This window comes from Lepus europaeus, chromosome 16 (genome assembly GCF_033115175.1).
Source record: "Lepus europaeus isolate LE1 chromosome 16, mLepTim1.pri, whole genome shotgun sequence".
Taxonomy (NCBI): Eukaryota; Metazoa; Chordata; class Mammalia; order Lagomorpha; family Leporidae; genus Lepus; species Lepus europaeus.
The window spans coordinates 48039927-48062449 of record NC_084842.1 but is presented as its reverse complement, the minus strand read 5'-3'; the positions used below and the strand labels follow the sequence as shown (position 1 = coordinate 48062449).

The following is a 22523-nucleotide window of genomic DNA, read 5'->3' as shown; positions in this document are numbered from 1 at the left end:
TCTGTCCTTGCAGTTTTTGAACCAGAATTAGGATAATGTGGCTGCACCACCCCCAGGCACTGCCAGGCAAACCCAAAGGGATCTGAAACACGGATTTCGAAAGGTCTCTTCTCCCCCAGCTTTATTACCTGACCTCTCCGCAGTTGAGAAGAAAATGAATATTGAGGTCATCCCACACATGAAAAAGGCATCTCAAATAAAAATATGTCTTAAAATATGTCTCCCGTGACCAATCACCACCCCTCCAAGGTGCTTCAAATAACCCTGGCACGAAGGTCTATTTTTGTGTCCCTGAGTGCTTCACCATTCAAGAAGTTTGCACCAGTTAGCAGCCTGCTGTTCTAACAGGCTTGTGAATTTAGATTGTTTGGTTAATTATAAACACATTTCAAAGTCATTCTTCCTAGCCTTTTTCCTGGAATGAGTGCCTGCCACTCCTCGGCTCACAGAACGGGCTTCAGTGGTTTCCAGTCAAGGTTCAGGGAGAAATATGCCACACCGGGATTCGATTATTTACCAACATAATGTTGGATGTGAGCCAATGAGACACCAATATATTTTCCTTTGAAGTCTGACATATTGCCTGCTGCTTCCAAGGCTGTTTTCTTGGCTGGCAGACAAATAACTGTGGCTGTTTCAAAAATCACCTCCGATTCAAGTCAGGGGGAAAAAATATGTTCTGGTGATTGGTTCATCTCATTCTCCTGGAGGTGCCAAGGTGAGGCCCCCTGAGTGGGGTGCGGCCGGGCTCTGTGACAGCTGCTGGCCTCTACTCTGTCCAGCGAAGGCGTGGCACCTTGGCTGTCAACGGAGCTATGAGATGAGAGCATGAGCATGTTTCCCTGATGGCTTAGTTTTTTCTCCCCCTTGCTTGAAGAGCCCTGAGAAAACCTGCCATCCAAAACAGCAGTGTTCGGAGGTTGCTGAGACATTATTGCCAGCCTAAAAACCCACGACAACCCAGAAAACTCAATGAGGCACTTCTGCTGTTGCTGGGATCAATGCATGATCATTAGGGTTCTTCATCGTAGAACCTGACCTCTCATGAAAACAGCCTGGCTGCACGTTTCTAAATGATATGGTCAAAGCATTTTGAGTTAGAAATAACTCAAAAGTAAAAAGGTTTAACACTCTGTAACAAAGTAAATCCCCTTTAATTGAGAAGAAAGAATCATAAAGGCTATTTAGCACTACCTCTCAATTGGTTAAGAATGATTCAATCACTTGAATACCTAGAGTGATGGAGAGTTCAGTACCCTATCCCATTAGACAGAATTAGTATAATATTAAAATTGCATGTGTATAATCAGATCAGTTCCCCTACTCTTATTGAAGTGTCATGAACCAGGCTTTATGAAAATGAATTAACTTTTAATTTAAAGTCATTCAGGAAGAACATAACAGTACTTATTGAGTAAAATCGTCAAAGTTAAACATAACTATGAGTGTTTATGTTATATTACATATAATCAAAGTCTATTGCATTCTAATGTTTTATTCATTTACTTCATTTTCTATATCTTAATTTTTTATGTTCAATATCTACTTAACTCAACATGTATTTATTTATTATTCTTATTGTAATATTGTACAATATACTCTCATTATCGGGTAATATTATATCCCAGTTGCCTACAACCCTCCAGGATGCTCGTTATCTTAACACAATTTTTAAAAGATTTATTTATTTACTTACTTATTTATTCAAAAGGCAGAGTAACAGAGAGAGGGAGGGAGGGAGGGAGGAAAGGAAGGAGGAAGGGAAGGAGGAAGGGAAGGAGCGAGGGAGGGAAAGGAAGGGGGGAGGAAGAGGGGAGAGGAGGGCAGAGGGGAGTGAAAGAGCTTCCATCCATTGGTTCAACTCCCCAGATAACCACAATAGCCAGGCCTGGAGAGCCAGAAGCCTAGAACTCCATCATGGTCTCCCACGTGGGTGGCAGGCACCTGAGTACTTGAGCCATCACCTGCTGCCCTCCCAGATGCATTGGCAGGACGTTGGATCAGAAGAAGAAAGGCCAGTACTAGAACCAGCACTCCCATACATGATGCTGGCACCACAAGCAGTAACTTAACCCAGTGCCCCACAACCTAATCCTCAACACAATTTTTAATAGCACCCTTTTCATTCTCCAAAGTATCCTAGTTTGGATGACAAGTTCATGTCCAACGATTATACTTTAAAATTCTAAATATGTAGTAAAAACCCAACAAAGTAAGATTCAGGTCCTTGCCCTCTACTTTCTACCTTTCTCAACTACTAAGCTTATGCTTTACTTTGACATGTTCAGTCTTCTTGAGCATGAAGTATTTTTTTTAATAAATAAATAGCTATTTTGTGCTGAAGACCCACCTCCATGAAGAGCCTACATCCTGGCCTTCTGCTTGAACAGTGTGGCCCACTGCCAATGGGACGTCACTTCCATTAAGATACTGAGTGTCACAGAAAACCTTTCTAAGATAGGCACAGCATGTTGGCAAAAGATGGTCTCCAGCCAGAGAAAGTGCCCCGCTACTTGACCATATTTCTTTCATCTCTGGGTACCTCAGTTTCTCTGCCCGTGAGAGAGCACAGTAATGCCCACTTCACAGGGCCGCTGTAAGAAGCAAAGGGATGATAGCCACGGGGCACTCTCAGCCACCAGGAACAAAGGACATGAAATAATTGCAAAATGTTGGTTCTGCTTTTCCAGCTTGTGAGAAAAGGGCTCCCACTGACTTGAAAGAGAGCATCACACGCAGGCCGGAGAAGCCCACCAGGAACACAGAGCCGATTACCCTCATTACCACTGTCCCCAAGTGCAGAGAAAAGCAAGCAGCAGAGAGCTTGAGAATGCGGGTGGCAAAGAAACAAGATCTGGGGAAGGGTGCAGGGGACAAACCCACCGCCGACGAGCAAGACAGTGAAAAAAGCGGAACGTCTCAAGTCAGAAATACTCTGCGGAGATGGAATGCCCGGAACGGTTTCCAAGGAGCCATGTCTATATTCTCTGATCACCTGACACAGCACATTCCTGTATTTCTCCCTGCCCTGTATCTGTCATTTTCATTTGCAAACCATTCTAATCCGAAAGCCTAATGGCAGTTCAGTGGTCACTTGCAGACTGGGTTACATTTAAAAGTTCCTACTTAGACAGCATTCTGTGAGGTACACACAAGTGATTAACCCGTAGATAATGAAATTTTAATTGGTGATCCTACTTTGGCATAAAATATTAAGACCTTCAAGGCTGAAGAATGAGTTTGGACAAGTAGAAAATGCCATCATGACTCTGGTTAGCTCGCAGTCAAGTGGATGGAAAACACAGTCCTATACATGCACACACTATGAAATCAAATGGGGGAAAGAGATAATAGTAGGTGACATCACTCCACACAGTATTTTCCCGGCAAAAGCTGCATCTCGAGAGTGCTTCAGAACACTCTGGGAATGCATAGATGTTTACAAATCAATTTGCTAAATTGGCTTGGCTGGAAATCATGCTTTAGTGTGGACCCAGTTGAAAGGCATTTGAATCTACTGGGCTCTCCCAGGGTTCCTTCAAGCAGTGTAGAGAGACTCAGGGATATCACAAAAACAATACAGATTCGGAGCCTATCAGACATGGACCAAACTCTTAACTCCTTCACTGCACCAGCCTAGCAACTATGAATAAGGCATGTGACCTCGCTGTGAGGGGGATTACACAAACCTGCCAGCCCTGCAAGGTGCTGACTGGATGAGACACCTGGCACCCCTCAAAGAGTCAAGCACTCGGCTTAGATGGACTTTGTCAGTGCCACTACAAACAATCCAGAAGGGCCAAAGCCTGCCCCCAAAGCCACCTGTTTCCTTCCTTCAATGTAGTCAGGTGGACAAATGATATAAAATGAGAACAGTTTTGAAAATATGAATATGAAACATATGGATTTCTCTACCAAAAATAGATATTTTAAGCCTCTGGAAGAGGCAAACTACAATTGTAAAGTAAGAATTCTCAGATGTCACACATACTCTCTTTGGTGATATGTACAACTGTGCCCTTTCTGTAGAGTTAATATGTAGGAATTATGCACAGGAGTCATCTCTTTTAAAATCATACAAGTGGGTCATTCCTAGTGGGCTTTTGCCAGATAAGCCTTTGGTCCCGAGAAGAGGTAGAAGCAGAGGACCCAGAGCTGGAAAGGCCTCAGTGCTTATCCGGTCAGACTTCTCACTGAAAAACTGAACCTTGGAGAGAGGAAGTTGTTTGCCTGCAGTCAAATAGTGAAGGTCTTGGGTTAGGAATTCTACGAAGCCACTGTAAACCAAATCTGTCCTTCACCCACTGCCCCCACCCGCCACCCCCAAAACAAAACCCCCATGTACTCTTGCCACAGAGGTTTATTCCCTGACACCTGCAATTCGGTAGGAGAACAAAGTCTTCAGCCCATGTGGTACTGGGTCTGCCCTTCCTAAAGGAAGTCTGCCTCCAATACAACAGAGAGAAACCCACTAAAATGGGTGTCACTTTACATTTCACAAAATGACGTGGAACCTCACTTCCAAGACATCTAGGGGAAGGAAAATCTGAGAAACTGAAGGAAAAACAGTCCTCAGAAGAATCCTTTAAATGTTGGTACACATAACACCTGCTGTCCCATGGAGACAGACACCATGGTAGGCTAGACAAGTTGACAAAACAGACATGTCCATGATGCCTTCTTTTTAAACTTTTACTTAGTTTTTTAAAGATTTGTTTGTTTACTTATTTGAAAGGCAGAATTACAGAGAGGCAGAGAGAGGGAGAGAGAGGAAAAGAGAGGAAGGGGTGGGGGAAGGTTTTCCAAGTAGCTGCAACAGCAGGAGCTGGGCAAATCCAAAGCCAGGAGCCAGGAGCTTCTTCCCAATCTCCCACGTGGGTGCAGGGGCCCAAGGACCTGGGCCATCTTCTGCTGCTTTCCCAGGCCACAGCAGAGAGCTGGGTCAGAAGTGGAGCAGCTGGGACTCGAACCAGCATCCATATGGGATGCCAGCACTGCAAATGGCAGCTTTACCTGCTACGCCACAGTACTGGCTCTTATTTATTTTTCTTTGAATAGCAAAGAGACACAGAGAGAGGACAACACAGAGACAGGCAAAGATTTTCCATCCACTGGTCCATTCCTCAAATGCCTGCGATAGCTGGGGCTAAGTAAGGCCTAAACCAGGAGACCAGAGTTCAATCCAGATCTCCCACTTCATTGTCAAGGATACAAGTACTTTATCTTTACCTACTGTCCCCCAGGACACTACTAGGGAAGCAGCAGCAGAGGTGGGACTCAAAACCAGGCATTGCAATGTGGTACTGAAGGCAGCCCAAGTAGTACCTTAACCACTGCACCAAACACCCACCCCTATTATGCTCAGAAATTTAAATGGAGAAGTTGGTCTAATAGAATAAGGCACGGTTGGGGTACCTGTTTGGCACAGCAGTTAAGATGCCACTTGAGAAACACACATCCCACAACAGAGTGCCTTGTTTGAGTTGGGGTTGTGCTCCCAATTCCAGCTTTCTACCAACACGCACCCTGGGAGGTAGCAGATGATGGCTCAAATAGCTGATACCTAGCACTCATGGGGGAAATCCAGATTTAGCTCCAGGTTCCTGGCTTTGGCTTAGCCCAGTCCCAGCTATGATGGGCCACTGGGGAGTAAACCAGCAAATGGGACAACCAATCTGTATCTATCTCTCTCCATACCAACCTTCTGCCCCGCTGTGTGTCTTTCAATCAAATCATTTAAAAATTTTTAATTTAATTAATTAATTATTTTAAAATCCTGAGTTCTGAGCATAGGGATTTCTAATCATGGGCCAGTAAATATTCAAAAATGATAGCTCATACAGAGCAAGATTTAACAACCCTTAGGCAAAATTAGGTCTTTGTTTCATAATTCTCCAACACATAATCACTGATGGCTAATTCTGGTTCCATCGCTGGGAGTAAGGGAACATTCTATCTTGAACATGCTAACTTAGAGACTAAGTTGTTCTGAAGTCAATTTCTAATGTAAATACACTTCAACACTTCAAAGCAGTTTTGTATCCTTGTAGGAAACTACCCTCAAGACCAGAGTAGGACGGAAGCTTCTCGAGGAGGCATGAAGTCAGGGGCCTTTTAGCTTCTAGGATGGGGGAGATCTTTAGACTGAAGGGAAGGAACAGGGAGACAGCTGAATTTCCCATTGGCATTCCAGGGGACGGAGATGGTCACTCCTGTGGGAGGACCCCAAAACACTGCTAGACGGAAGAGGAGGGGAGGGGAATGTAGAGGGTAAGGAGGTATAAGAAGAGAAAGGAAGAAGACAGGAGGGATGTGAGAGGGGAGTAGGCAGACAAGGAAAATACCAGCTGCAGAGATATTTTGCAGCAACTTTTGGTGACACCAGATATGGTGACAGGAAACACTGATTACAAAGAAGCTCTCTGAAAAAAACAGTTTAGCATGTAACACAGAAGTTCGGCTCAACCACGTAGCTGTGTAGTGCAGGTGTACACTCAGGGACTGGACTTGATTATGCTTAGAACATTTTTAATTAACGTTTTCTCTTAAGGAATGTGCTCAATTCAGGATGGAGAAGAAAGAGATCCTTCAATTAGATTGCTTGAATAACAACTTGAATCCCAGCCCTTGGAAAGGTATATATATCCACATGGGGGGAAAAATCCTTCCTGCAAAGAAAAACTCAAACCCTAAATTAGCAGGTTAATTCACAGTGTGGACATAAGTAATAGCAAGTACACAATTTGATATTTGGGTTGTCAAAATGAGAAAGGAAAGCACACTAAATTCTACGAATGAGCGTTTCCAATCCCAGAAATTACTAAGAACTCAATAGTTTTCTTGGCTGTAAAGACTTGTAAATATCTAGAAGAGCCCAGATTTTGAAGCCCCGAGGACACTTGCTAAAACTAAGAAATTTGGCACTCATCTTTGCACACAATTTGGGTTTTCTTTCAGAATTGATATCTTACCAAATACAGCCATCTGTGTTCCCTCTGGGAAAGGTTCAACTGTTCTGTTGTCGTTGACATGATGTTTGGCTAGAAAAAAAGAAAGGAAGAAAGAAATTTAACTTCAAGTGTAAAGTTCTACACACATACTAACACATGTTATTAAATGTGTCAATGAGCCTATTTCTCCCTGTAAGTTAGAAATACACCACTGCTTACCATCTTGAGAGTTTCTGCAATTTTGTTTTTAATTTCGATTTCAGAAGAGCCTCGTTCAGGCACATCATTTTACCAAAGTGCATGCTAGAGCTAGCATGGAGCTGGGCAGAAAGCGGAGACAGAGCCATCCCGGTCTGGAAGCATCTGACTCCTGGTCAGAGAGCCCCCACTGTGCTAAGCTACATCCTAGAGATCAAGGGAAGCCCGGGTTCAAGCCTGAACCGGCTTGCCCCTGAAGACCCCTGACAACCAAAATGCTGATGCAATCAGGATTTAAAGCAAGGAGGGAGAGAAGCAGCAATAACAGTAGGGCCAACTTTCCAAGAGCCAGAATAGCAGAATATGTCATTTACCACACTTCAGCCACTGTGCCTGGGGGCCAGAGACACCAGGCCTCCTATGAACCAGAGAGACACTGCGCATGCCTGCGCTTCTCACTGTTCCTTCGTCATCTGTGCCACGGCCCCACAACCGGACACCTTCTCACTGTAGTGCATATCAAGGTCTTGGAAATAAAAAGGAACCAGATCCAGCTTTCTAGTATTAACTTGTTCCCACAATCCCCTGTGAACAGACAGAGAATGTCAAAGTATGTTCCACCTATGAGTATTTTAATAATACTCTGAGGAATTTTTCAATATGAGGATTTATGTAGAAAATTCTAAGAGAAGAACAGCTAAAACACTAAGACTACATCATGGAGCACAGACATAGACTCTGGCTGCATTGGTCACATCAATTTATTGAGCTCTGGCAAAGGGCTTAGAACTACAGCCAGGCCCTAAAGGGTCTAGAGGAGAAGAATAACATTGTTCCTGCCCTTGAAGAGGGTACAATTATCTTCGAGAGGTAAAACACAAACACCACAGAACAGCTCTTTGCCAAGTCCTGGAAGGTGACTTGAGGATACCATAGGAGTCCATTGCCGAGGGACAGCGAGCTGGGAAGTCCAAGTATGCTCTGTGAAGGCACTGCTACCAGGGCAGTTTTCAAGGAGAGCAAGGGTCTGCATGGCCAAGGGTGAGAAAGTGACCGGAGTGATGGCCAGGAGGCACCTGCCTGGGCGAGGAACAGTCCAGACAGTGGAGGTGCTGCACTGAGAAGCAATGGGAGTTAAGGACAGATGAAGACTGGGACGGCAACATGGAAGGTCTTGAGCCCCTCTCCAAACTCCTGGGAACCTTAGCCTCAGCCTCACTACTGCAAAGTTCCCGGAGAACCTGTAAGCTTTCATGGCTCAGCCTAGTTCAGACAAAGCTTAGGGGTTCCATCTGTTCAGTACAGGGGCTCTCACTGGTTCTTCAGTTTTTGTGGTATCACCCTAACAACAGAAAATCTAGGAGGGAGGAGCCAGGGTTCCCACCACAAGGTGGTAGTAGGCCTGGCAAGTTTACAGTGACCCATCAGCAGCCAACTGGCCCAATCAGCTGGTGCATGATGCAAGGCCCCAGGTGACCCTGTCAAGCACTCACTGTTAGGATCACTGTCACTGAATTCTAAGAAACATGATGAGTCTCCAAGTAGAATTTCAAGTTCTGCCACTGAGTTAAAAAATGTTTGTTTTTCAGGAGTCAGAAACCTATTCAAGCTCTGTAACCCATCAGTTCCACTGCTTAGCATTTAAATAAAATTTCAAGAGGAAAAAAAGGTGATATGCATAACAATATTTATTAAAGTATGACTTGCAATAATAAAATATTAAAATCAACTAAGGGGCCAGCACTGTGGCATAGTGGGTAAAGCCACCGCCTGCAGTGCTGTCATTCCAAATGGGTGACGGTTCAAGTCTCAGCTGCTCCACTTCTGATCCAGCTCTCTGATATGGCCTGGGAAAGCAGCAGAAGATGGCCCAAGTCTTTGGGCCCCTGTACCCACACAGGAGACCCAGAAGAAGCTCCTGGCTCTTAGCTTCGGATCGGCAAAGCTCCAGCTATTGCGGCCATCTGGAGAGTGAACCAATGGATGGAAGACACCTCCCTCCCGCCCTTCCTCCCTCTGTCTCTCTCTGCCTTTGCCTCTCTGTAACTCTGCCTTCAAATAAATAAATAAATCTTTTAAAAATCAACTAAATATCCAAAAGTAGGGAAATTGCTAGCAAAATTACTACTCATGCTTTATCAAGTGAATGGAATATCATACAACATTGAGAGATATACAAATATGTGGAGAAGTAGCTGGGATAATGGTAAGGAAAAACAATCCCACTATACTGTCCATGTAAATTACAATGGAAATTGATTAAAATATAAATGCCTATGTGAAAAGACAGACAAAACATTTAAAAATGAAAATTAAATCATTAAGACATTTATTTCTATCAATTCCTTTGTCATAGTTGCTAAATTCTTATTGTCTAGGGCAAAAAATATGTTTGAATTCAAAGTTCAACCAAAGGCCAGACTGTTACCTTTTCCTCAATACTTGGTATCCCAGAATAGTCCGTCAGGCTTCTCTACAGCCTGCTGGAAGCATGCCACACTTCCAGTAAAACATGCACTCCACTTGACACCCCTCAGCCTGCTCAGCAGCTTTTTACAAGATGGCCTTCCACTCAACCTGACTCTGCCAGCAGCTCTCACCTTTGGAAACAGGCCCATTGCCCTCCTACTTGCTGGTCATCCTTGCCTTTCCTCTTTCCTTCACCACCCCCATGTTATCTATAATCAATTATATCTAAATTACCTCCCAGATAACTTCAGAGGGCCTCTACTTCTTCCCTTCATCACCCACCCTAGCTCCAAATTCCATGACTTCTTTGGAATCCTGCCATTGCCTTCAAACCCTTCCACATGCCTTTCCCAATCCTTTCTTTCCAGTGTAGTCACCATTACCTTTCAGAAGAAAAAGATCCAATTATGAGACACCAACTCCCTTCTCCACTTTCCATGGCTCCCATTACTCTTAGGCTAGAGTCAAAATGCTTTAGCATGGCCTTAAAGGCTCACATGAGCTGGCTGCCTGTGTCCCTCAAACCCCCAGTACAGCCACCCTGATCTCTTGGAACCAAGCACCTTTCCTCCTTAGCACTCACCAGGGCTCCACTTTTGAAGTCACTGTTTAGACAGGTACCGTATCTATCAGGAGACTGCAGACTCAGGGAGGGCAAAGGTTCTATTTCCTTTGGCTTACCAGTCTACCACGTTAATAGTAAACTGGCCCAGAACAGGTATTCAGTAAGGTTGTGTTAGATAAATGAATGAAGTGGTACTAAAAAGTCTCTCTTTAGCCATTATGAAAGCTGTAGTATTTTATGTACTAAATATTAGTATATATATAATAAATATATATTTATATGGTATATGTTCCTATATAAACATAATCATTGAAAATGGCCACTTAGAAATAGTTGCCCCAGCCAGGCAGGCCAAAGACCAGGGAGCTGTTCTGCTCTATTCCTTGAATGTCTACTCCTCCCTCTCCCATTCACCTACCCTCATCTGAGAGGCCAACAGTGCAGTAGGGGAAGAAAGACAAAAATGCTCCATGACTCAGAGGAAGGAGGAAGTTAACTTGCTGCTCCCTCTTGATTCATGTGGTTCTTCTCTGGGCTCTGTTTTGTCATTCATTTATTTAATTCAAAGGTAGACAGAGGGGCCAGCGCTGTGGCGCACTAGGTTAATTCTCTGCCTGCCGCACCGGCATCCCATATGGGCGCCGGTTCTAGTCCCGCTTGCTCCTCTTCCAGTCCAGCTCTCTGCTGTGACCTGCGAAGGCAGTGGAGGATGGCCCAAGTGCTTGGGCCCCTGCACCCTCATGGGAGACCAGGAGGAACCACCTGGCTCCTTGCTTCGGATCAGCATAGCTCCAGCCGTTGCGGCCATTTGGGGAGTGAACCAACGAAAGGAAGACCTTTCTCTCTGTCTCTCTCTCTCATTGTATGTAACTCTATCTCTCAAATAAATAAATAAAAATCTTTTAAAAAATAAAAAAAGGAGACAAAGACACAGAGAGAAATCTCCCTTCCATTTGTTCACTCCCCAAGCACCCACAACAGCTGGAGGTGGGCCAGGCATAAGCCAGGAGCCAGGAACCAGGAACTCAATCTGGGTTTCCCACATGGGTGGCAGGGACCCAACCATTTGAGCTGGCAGCTGATGCCTCCTAGGATGCACATTAGCAAGAATTGGCAGAAGCTAGAATTGGCAGCAGAGCCAGGACTCAAACTCAGGAACTGAGATATGGGATGCAGGTGTCCCAGGCAGCGGCCTAACCACTGTGCCAAATGCCCACCCTCATTTTGTCTTTAATTACAGAACCCACAGCCCAAAGACAATAGTTTCTGTAAATTTGATTTTGCATTTTCTTCTACAACTCAGCTGACTTACATTAGCACTGTGAACAGCAGGCACAGCAGTAGCTAAAAACAGAGAACAGAGTGGGTGGTGAAGAGCCTGGGTTATGAAACAAGACTGCCCAACTGTGCATCTCAGCTTTCCTACTTTTTGCTGTATGACCTTGACTTAGTCACTTAACCTCTTTGTATCTTCATTTCCTATTTTATAAGAATTTCTTCCTTAGTAATTTAATGAGTTAAGTATGTAAAACATTTAGAATAGTTTCCAGCAGTTAGTGAACTCCGCAAAACTGTCAGGTTGATGTTATGACCTCTAAGGGAATTTTATTTTTTACAGCAAGATTTAAGTCAGGAATGTGAATGGGTTACAGATATCTGCCATGCCTCTGTTCTGTCTTCATGGCAGACATCACTAATAAACCACGGCACACTCTTGCAATGCTTGAGTGTGATGACAAAAATCATCTCAATAGAGCATCCCATAGACTCTCACCATTTGGAGATGGCAATGTGTGACAAAGTGTTTTGCCAGTCCTGGGCTAGGTGAGTAAAATAGTAAGAAGATATTAATAAAGAAGCCATTTCCTTGTGATACATTGCAAGAAGACCCCTCTGAAAAATCTTCCAAGCTTGTTAGAGGGAAAAGGAATAAGGGGAAATCTGAAAGCTACTTTCCATTCCAAAATGAGAAAAGGCAAATTCCTTAAAGCTGAGAAATAGTGCACAGTCCCTGGGAACCAAGCCCGAGTTTGCAAAGGCATTGAAGCTCTTCTAAATCCAAAAACCAGAGGCCTTTTAAGCACATTATTTAGGTTCAGTAAGATTTGGGGGAAGGAGAGCTAATCGGAGAACCTAACCAGTATTTGTACATTTTCATTTCAAAATTATTGGCACGTTTCACCACTGATATGCTCAAACTTACTAAACAGAAAGGACACTCATTGATCGGGTCCTAACCATTGATTACCCGCAGAGTATGAAATGGAGACAGGAGGGCCTGACAGGGACATCTGTCGCCCGCCCACAGCAGGGTGGGTGACTCCAATCTGGCTGACTGGGCACCTGTCCCTGCTGGGCACATGTCTGTGGGGCCGTTCCTGAGGCACTCGCTCCAGGAGGACAACCTCTGCTGATGGCGATGACTCGTCCCCAGCCAAGGGTACACGAGGACAAAGAACAGATTCTCATTCATCTTGAAAGCCTAGTGCTTGAGGAGCGGAAAGGTTAATTAGAGCTAGATTGGGTCAAAGTCAACCTTTGCAGAGATTCTGAAGGAGATTTGGAGGACACATTAAAAAAACAAAAAACTTTAGAAGATGATATTGATATTGTTCTTTTGTGAATATCCAATGCACTTGAATTTTATAACTGCTTTCTCCCTTGAAAAAGGTACAGTAAAACTGCTTGATAATATATCTCTATTCACAGATTCAGGCATAATCCTGTGAGTGATAAAGCTCCCTCTCCTGTGCTCAAATTGGGAGAGCTAAAATCCTTATCTTGGTGCTGGAGGTGGTGAGAAGAGCAGATAGGTAAAGGGCAAGGAGACAAGCAGACTCAAGGGTGGCCCCTCAGTATTTTCTTGTAGGTCCAGTCTCCTGCTGATGGCGTGACCCTCAGGAGATGACCCAGTTGGAGATTCTATCAACAGTAGCTGCCACCCTGGGGATCCTAGACAGTCACTGGACACAGAATCCTTGCAGGCCTGGACGAGCCTTGGATTAGACTAAACTGTCAGAGCTGCAGGTCAGCTACAGGTACAAGCTCCTCACTCCCTAGCAGTCACATTGTTAAACTTGCCAATATCCTGACCCATGCTTTACACTGCCGGGTTGCCTGGACTGACTTGATATGATTCCACCAATCTTTCACACTGCTACTAAGCTTATCAGTGGTAGTTGTGGTCACATTGAGGGCCACAGTACAGTGCACTTATTTCACTAAAATGACAGTTCACACACACACTCACACGCAGGCATACTCACACTCATAATCCCTTCTATTATCTGTTTCTTTGTATCTCTTTCTCCAGGTCTCATAGTGTCTCAAGGTACAAGAGTCCGGAACTAAGCAGGGTTCCTATGTGACCCAGAAGGCTTAGCCTCTCACATATCCACCTGAAGGACCCTCCCCGCCCTGCATCCCAGCCCAGGAAGGATCCAGCTTTAAGGATGTTTGGCTATCACTCAGCAGTTGGACAGGAGCCCTGGGAGAAGAGAGGCAATACTGGCTCTAATCAGGCATGCCCAGAGATGCTACAGTTCCCACTAGCTTCTTTCCCTTATGGTTATCGTAACTTTTGCTTCATGTTTCAAGGTGAAAGCTAACCAGGAGTGGGTTTCACTCCAAATTGCATGTTCCCTATAAGAAGAGAGGATTAGCAAGGAATGACATGGCAGTGGGAAAATTGCTGGGAGGGCACCACTCAGCCTGAGGGCGAACTTCTGCTCCTCTCCTCCCAGCCTGTGTCTTAGGACGTCTGAGTGCTCACTATTCACTGGGAAGGTGTGTGAACACAGCAGCTGGGGTCTGTGGCAGGGAGATGCTGGATAGGGAGTCTCCCATAGAGACCAGGGTGGGAATGAGATGATGCGCCCACTACAGCGGGCACCCGGAGGCAAGCTTTACTCTCAGAGTTCAAGGAGAAGGAAAAGGCTATTCTCACTGTCCTCCTTATGTGGTGATCAATAAGTGGATCCAAGTGAGGGCTTCCCTAAAAGCAAAAAGCAAGGGCAAATCAGATGAGAGGAGCTGAAGATTACAACACTAAAGCCAATTCACGCATCATTCAGGATTGTACCCTGTTGCTCTGCCAGGGTTTGGATGTGGTTTATCCCCCAAAGGTTCATGTATTGAAAGCTTGGTCTCCAGTGTGGTGATGTTAAGAAGTGACAGGAGATTTAAAGAGGTGAGGCCTAGAGGGAGGCAGTTAGTTCACAGGGAGGGGGAGGGCACATCCCTCAGAAGGGATTAATGTGGTCCTCTTGGGACCGTTCCCACAGAGAGGGCTGTTATATAAGAGTAAGACTGGCCCCTCTCTGCTCTCTTGCCTTCGAAAGATGATCTCTCCCTCCTGCACATGCTCCTGCCATGATACCACCACCACCTGACACAACCTCAGCAGAACCAGTACTGTGCTCTTTGGACCATCAGCCTCTAAACAAATTGCACAGCCTCGGGTATTTTGTTGCAGCAACAGGAAACAGCCTAACACCTGCTCCAACTGCTGGCCCTCCTCCAGTTAACCCCACCCACCACTAGGATTCTCCCTTCCCCCCTGCTCCAGGTGCAGCAAACTGCAGAGGCACCTCCTGGCTGGTAAGGCAGCCAATGCCCCAGCTCAGGCAGCCCCCATACCTCCCAGCATCTTCTGGTGGATGAACCGCACATGGAGCTGTCAGAAAGGGACAGGCACAGGCCCGCAGCAGAGTCACATGCTGCAGGGGGGGGCAGAAAATTCTCCTTTCAGATATGGGTCTTTTGGCTCATGTTTCTATTCACTGGCAATGACGCTCTTAGTCCTCCGTACCTGGCAGGTACTGAGTATTAGGTATCAAGTGGATGAAGGTAATAAATTTCATAATCCCTGCACTCAAGGATATTCTGTAATCAACAAACTTTTTAATAGAAATCTGAAGGGAAGAGGGGGTGGGGATGAGGACAAGTTTCTCAAAGAGTAATGCATGATGCAGATACAGGACATTTCCGCTTTATAAGGACTCGACTGCTGCGTTTCCGGAGGTCTGCTTAGTGCACGAGATCATGAGTGTGACCACAACCCTGGAAATGAAACACAAACTGCAGATGCTCTCAGCCATCAGCCCCTTTGTGTTCCTAAGAAAAACTGGCCTATGATGATCCCACTGTATTTCCTGAGGCTGCACGGCTGTTTTGGAGAGTGAAGGAGAGTGCCCACAGAAGTAGCCACAATTAGAGAGCAGAAGGAAGCCAGAGGCCCTAGGAGCCAGCACAGGGATTGTCTCTGCTGGCTCCCAAGAGGTTTCTGTGATTGTGTAAAAGACAGATCCTATCTAGAAAAATGTGAGGAATGACAGGAGCAGACATTACACCAAAAAACGGTTAGGAATACAGATAAATATATACATGAATAGACACTCAATCACACTCTGAGATGCTAGTCTTAATTCATGCAAATGGCAAAACTCACAAAAACAGTGCTGAGTACCCATAAGGGTGTAGTGAGTTAAGCTTTCTCATACACTGCTCACAGGAATGCAAATCAAACAACTCTCATACAACTGCAGTCTACTTGGAAAGCAATCTGGCATCAAGCAATATGCATCAAGAATGTCAAAAGCCTTGAAACCCTTCACCCAGTCATTTTAATTATAAATAGCAACTTTAAAAACCAAGCAGAATTGAGGCAAAGGTTTCCAAAGATGTTTACAACACAATTGGTCTTAACAGTGAAGAACTGTGAACCACCTAAATGACCTGACAAAAGGAGAATATAGTTCTAAGGTGGAATAGTGTGTCATAATTTTTAAAGTATGACCATAATTTTTTTGCATGGCATCAGAATATAGTAATAATATAGAACTGAGTGGAAAAAGAAGCAAGATGCAAAAAAGGAAAAATCAAAGGCACAGAAAAATGACAAGAAGGAAGCACGGTAAGAATGTCATACTAGCTGCTTCCATATGCTGAGTTATTGGTGATCTTTCTCCTTTACATTTCTAGATATGCCCAATTTTTCTAAAGCAGTATTTCTTGGATAATCAGTAAACTAGAAAAATATAAGTAAAAAGCAACACTTGGAAAAGAAGAAAGCACGGCTCAAACAGGTTTATTTTCTTTAAGATTGATTTATTTGAAAGGCAACAGTACAGAGAAAGGGGAAGAGGCAGAGGGAAAGAAAGAGATCCATCTTCCATGCACTGTTTCACTCCCCAAATGGTGGCAGCACCCAGAGCTCGATCAGGCCAAAGCGAGGAGTGGGAAACTGCATCCACATCTCCCATGTGGGCGGCAGGGACTCAACTACTTGGGCCACCTTCCCTTGCTTTCTCAGGCACATTAGCAAGGAGCTGGACCAGAAGCAGAGCAGCTGGGACTTGAACCAGTGCTCATATGGGATGCTGATATTGCAGGCAGCACTTAACCCACTGTGCCACAATACCACCCCCCAGGTATATTTTCAAGGTGTACTATTCTCAATGTTTTCCTCTGAGTCTTACTCTATTTTCTTTGAGTAGACAGAATAAGAGAAAACAGCAAAGCGCTCTTAGGTGAAAATAACCAGTGGCCAGATTCATTCCAGCTTCATCATTAAGGACTCAGCAGGAAGCCTTTTTCTTTCCAGGGGTTTAAGTACCTGGAACTGGCTGTGCTTGCTACTTGAGAAACCGCCCTGAGTAAGCACCAAGCTATTCTGGGACTTCCAGAGGGACTCACACCAGCTGCAGCGCTGGTCCATCCTCTCCGATGAGGGCCAAGTCCTTCATGCCTTGGGTAGCAATTTCTCAACTCCCAGGGAGCCGTGTGAAGGAGGGGCAAAGAGGGGACTGGGAATGAAAAGCCATCCAGTAAGTCAAGGCATTGACCAGAGAGTGTCACGGTTATGGAACAGTGGCTCTGTGCCAGGTGCTGCACTTGATATGGGTAAGACAAAGAGAAAGATGCAGTACCTGCCTTCTCCTCATCTTCCACCAGTTTGAAAGGTCCCTGTCCCACCCCTGGGTGCTGCTGCTCAGATCTGTGTACCCAGGCTCCTGGGTTAAGAGCGGAGCTTACGGCTCTATAAGCATCCACTTTTCCCTCTGCCATCAGACTACGCTGAATTCCTTCGTGCTATACCGCCTCAATAAAACACCCCAAGTCATTCACTTCATTTTCAGAAGAATTCCATTTTCACTTCCGTGATACATTTACTACTTACCACATTCAAGAACCCATATCTAACTCAGGCATTTGTAAAGAAAGACATGTAACATTACATTAAGTGATGGAAAATATCCACCCAACTTTTAAGAAATCTCTCCCTATTAAGAACAAGGAATTCCTAATGACTACCAAAATTGGGTAATCTTGAGAGCACAAATTACATTTAAAATAAGGTTATTTTAAGAATTAAAATCTGTGCTTCAGCCTGATGCATGTGACATCCTTGTGAAAAACAATGTTGAGAACAGTTGAACTGAAATATGAGTAAAGCAAAATGAGTTCCTTTTGTGTTAAAGTATGTGGTGTTTCCTATGGATTCTGAGACAAGGTATGGCTTTGTAAGATGACTATTAAACATATACAGAGTGGATCACACAGAAAGCATACTCTGTGTTACTGTTTAAAACATGCTGCCCCTGGATATGCCAGTAACCCAGCAAGTCCAAGACGGTTAATTGAGCAAAATAGAATAATTTATTATTATCTTCAAATGGAAAATTGCTACTAACTGCTGCTATATAATTTCAAAGTCACTCTGGCAATCTGGCTCTGATGGCCTTTGAGGCTTCATTTGGTTTCTGGTTTTTCTGTGTCCTAATAGCCAGTCTCTTAAGAGTCAGCACTGAGGCAAGGCAAAATATACAGTTCTCACAGATAATTTTAGAATCCTTCTTTGATTTGAATAAGCTAATGCATATATATGCATATATAACAAGTATATGCATGTTGAGGTAAGTATAGAAATCACCCCAATAATTTGCAAGTTGAGGAGATACTTGGTTGTTGTTAATACAGACTATTCTTAAAAAAAAGTGCTGTACTTCAGAGCTTTGTAGGGGCTAGCTTCCATGGCTTACATTGCTGTAGCCTTCAACACACAGACGAAGCCAAGTTATCTACTCTCTCTCCCCAGCATTTGTGGCTGTCAGTCCTGCCACATTAAAATAATCAGCCTTCTGCAGAGGATCTGAGTCCTGTGCATGTAATTAAGGCTGCTGCCCACCGAGGTATTTTCTCTTCCTCTCATCCGAGTCACATTATCACTCTGGAGCCTGTGTGCCTCCGGTACCCCTTTCAATCCGCTTTTCCACAGGTCCCTATGCAGCACCGCGGAGAGGAGGGCGCATGCGCCAAGGGAGGCGCCAGAGCAGGGGCAGCTCATCCCTCTCTTCCTTGTCAACATGTCAGTAGCCTTAAAGAGGCGGTGCACTGTCCCTGGATGGCACATGGTCTGCCCAGAGGTTGACTGAGTCGTTGTCAGCTGTCAATCAGCCACCAAGCAGGAGCTGGTCCAGTAAGTTCCCTCTCCCTCCACCGGTCCCCTCTGACAGTGATAAATGATCTGGCCCAGTGCTCAGCTGAGCCTGACGGGCCCAGCCCCCCTTGCAATCTGTTCCAGCCCAACACCAACCTCTCGGCCAGCACACGGGCCTGCTGCAGGGGAAGGCCAGCCTTGTTGCCTTTCTGGCTGCTCTTCCTCCAGGAAAAGGAATTCTGACTTCATTTCCTGATGCTAAATTTCCTGAGCCATTTGTTCCTGCTCAAAATTGGAACAAACCTTACAGCAAACGTGCATCCATGTCATTTTACATTAGAAATGATGGAGATACACCTAAACAGATCACTTTAAAGAGAGAGAGAGAGAGAGAGAGAGAGAGAGAGAGAGAGGAGAGAGACAGGAGAGAGAAAGAAAGAGAGAGAGAGAAGAGAGAGAGGAGAGAGAAAGAGAAAGAGAGAGAGAAAAGGAGGAGGGAGGGAGGGAGGCAGGGAGGAAGGCCTGACCCAGCCCTAGCTATTGTGGGCATCTGGAAAGTGAACAGAGAATAGAAGTTACCAGGTCTCCCCCTCCCCACCCCCGCCCCATCCTCTTCCTTCTCTTACGCCCTCTCCCTCTGCATATGTCACTCTTATGATGATATTACAAAGGGTGGTGAGCTAGCCCAAATAGCCTTACTCAGCCTTATAATGAGTCTCCAATGTAACTCTTTCCCAGGATTCCCAGAGTTATAGAAAACAAAGGTATTCTTTAAAAAAGTCATTTGAAATTTAATTAAAAGATAAGTTTATTTTGGTGCAAAACAAATTTGAAATCCATACATATTTTTCATCATATACATTTCCATAAGCTATATGAAAAACCTTGTATGCACAGAATCAAAATTTTTGCACTAAAATAAATTTATCTTTTAATTCCATTTCCTATAAACTTTTTGAAGTCTCTTAATACTATTTTATTGAGAAAATATATTCTAAGTTCTACTTTATAACATCAACAACACACTCATTTATACTGGCCAAGTTGGTTATATGGTATGAGAGGGGGAAGGAAAACTTTTACTTCCTTTCTAAGCTACCTAGCTTCCAATCTGACTGCGGTAAACAATCTCCCCACTGTACTACTCATCACTGTGGAAAGGTTTCCTCCCAGGGAGATGAAGATTACCCCTTGTTGCATGACAACCACCGCTCAGATGCAAGGTACATTCTAAATGCAGTGGTCTAAGTTCATGCTTTATCTGCAGCTGGGTGGTTCTGACTCAGAGTCTGCCACCAAGCAGCAATCAAAGTGCCAGCCGGGCTGCAGTCTCATCTGAAGGTTCTATGGGAACAAGGGAGGAAAAACCACTCTCAAGATCACTTGGCAGGCCTCAGTGAGGATGGCAGGCCGCCACGAACTTCCCAAGTTCCAAGTACAAGGCTACAAATGCACTGATGGTCCTCCATCAAGAGTTAGAGCTTCAATCCTTTGCTTTAGAGATTCATTTCTACTGAAGGGAACACACAGGAGTGATGAAAGATCAGTTTTGACAGCAGGCTACAGACCGACTTTCACCATGGGTCCCTGTGGCGATGCTGGTTGCCATGCCATGAGGCAGCCCTGTGAACAGGCCCATGTGGAAGGACACCCAGCCTTCCAACAGCCACAGAAGTGAGCCTCCGCAGACACAGCAGCCACCTCCTGGGCTGCAGCCTCGTGAGGGATGCTGATCCAGGGCACCCAGTCCAGCCATGTCCAGATCCCAACCCGAGGAAACAATGAAACAATAATACGTGATTAGTGCTAAGTTGTTATGTTTAAAAATAATTGATTACAGAGCAATAAACAGTTAATGTACTATTGTGCTCAGATAAAGGAAATGTAGTACAATTTTTTTTTTTTTTTTACAAAGAAACACTAATGACTTAAGCCAGGAAATCAAACCATCTTTTTTAAAGCTGATTTCTAGAGGAAAAAATGCATTTCCAGTCTAACTGATTTACAAATCAACCCCTGGAACATGACCCATTTCTAAGTTGGAGACTATCTCCATGTAATTTATTTTCTCCACAAACTTCATTCCCCAGTGTGCTGGCATTGCTAAAACCAGCATTTCTGAACCACTAAAGTCTAGGAATAGTATATAAAATATCAAAGTAGGGCTTTTAGCACATTTGCAATAATTCTGGCAATTTTTATTCATTTGCATTATCCAGGGGATTGTTAGTTGCTTTTCCTGTTGTTTTGTTTGGGGAAGTTCTATCTCTGCCTCATAGGACTCACAAAAACAATGAAGAAAAATGTTTTTCCAAAATTCCCAGTGAGGCTCAATTTAAATTCATGCCAAAGGCCTAACTGTGATGGGGAGAATGCTCTGTATTTCAGTGGTTTTTTTTTGTTTGGTTGACTGGTTGGTTAGTTAAGTTTGGGGGTTTTTGCCTCTGACAAGATGGAAGTAAAAAGTTGGTTAGGTCATTTCCATTCATAGTAACATCTATAAGAAATATGTCCCCCCCCTTTTCTACGGAATCAAAGCAAATTAAAATTGCTGCTGATATTAAATTGGGTTATTTACCAGCCCAGACAGTTCAATCATCAGGAACATAAGGTCAGAGTACCCCTATTCTATGCAGTAAAATTGTGGGACCTTAGGAGATCCTGGACTCATGGTACCTCTGGAAATTCTGAGCCCCTCTGCTGACTGACGTGGAGCACTGGAAGACTGGAGCTCGGTGAGCAGTTCAGTGCTGCTGCAAGCTGTGTCCCCACTCACTGGCTGCTGAGCTTCAGTTACCGGCACCACAGTCCGGTCTTCCCTTCTCCCCCTTTAGTTAAATTCCAGGTGAAAACACACAAGGGGGAGGGAAGTGAAACAAGGAGAAAATATGCCAGTTGAACACAAAGCAATGTCTCCTACATGTTTTGAAAATGAGGATAGAAACCACAGATTACAAAAGACTCATCTGTGATAGTGTCTGCTAAAAATCTAGTGTAGCAGTCCGGGTCCAATCAGGAGCTGGAAACCACACGCAAGGATAAACAGAAGTCTAACAGAAAACAGTAACTACACAATCTCAGGAAATTCTACAGTGGCCTGCAGCTAAAGGACAGTACCCAAGGAAGGAGGACTGAGTTGAAAGGATTCCGACATTTCAGGGTAGGTATATTTCAGCCACCAGACAACAGAGAAGTTTGCCAGTTTTTCCAGGCTAGGGCTAATCTGGAGATGCTGGGTCAGCAAGGGCACTGCCATGTGGTGAGGGTCCAGGTACCGACACTCGGGGCACTTCTGGGGGTGGGGGCAGGATCAGCACAGCTATGGACAGTGCAGGGGCTCTGCAGAAATGTTATCACCAGGCTGAGGCTGTAAGGCCACAGAGTGACTGTGTTCTGGGCCAGCAGCTGGGACAGGCCCCACCAGAACCTCCTTGTGCCCATACCACGGACCTTGGTCCGCACCAGAAATGGCAGTAGACACTTCGTGCAGCAATGGCCACTCCTCCACTCGCCATTTCCTTCTGCTGAAAACGCTCCACGTCATGCTCACATGAAGGGAGAAGCATTAAAGGAATTCCTTTACTGCAGAAGGCAGCATCTGGAGCTGAGAGCCAACAAATTAGTAACGGAAATATCATGAAAAACGTAAATTACCAAAACTGACATCTGAAATAGAAAATTTGAAATAAAAAACTAGATTCATATCAGGATACCTCAAAAGGCCCTTGGAGGGGACAGCGCTGTGGTATAGTAGATTGAGCCTCTGCCTGCGATGCTGGCATTCCATATGGGTGCCGGTTCAAGTCCCCACTACTCCATTTCTGATCCAGCTCCCTGCTGATGGCAGTGGAAGAATGCCCGAGTGCTTGGGCCCTGCACCCACATGGGAGACCCAGAAGAA

At 44.7% G+C, this 22523-nt stretch overlaps 1 protein-coding gene across 2 annotated transcripts in view; it reads right to left on the bottom strand.

Moving 5' to 3' along the window:
• Positions 1-22523, bottom strand: part of MSRA (methionine sulfoxide reductase A) — a 410272-nt gene that overhangs the window by 226262 nt on the left and 161487 nt on the right. For both annotated transcript variants that reach the window (XM_062212846.1, XM_062212845.1), the window contains exon 2: positions 6972-7040. In XM_062212846.1, coding sequence (XP_062068830.1) covers positions 6972-7040 — 69 coding nt within the window. The remainder of the gene's footprint in view (positions 1-6971; positions 7041-22523) is intronic.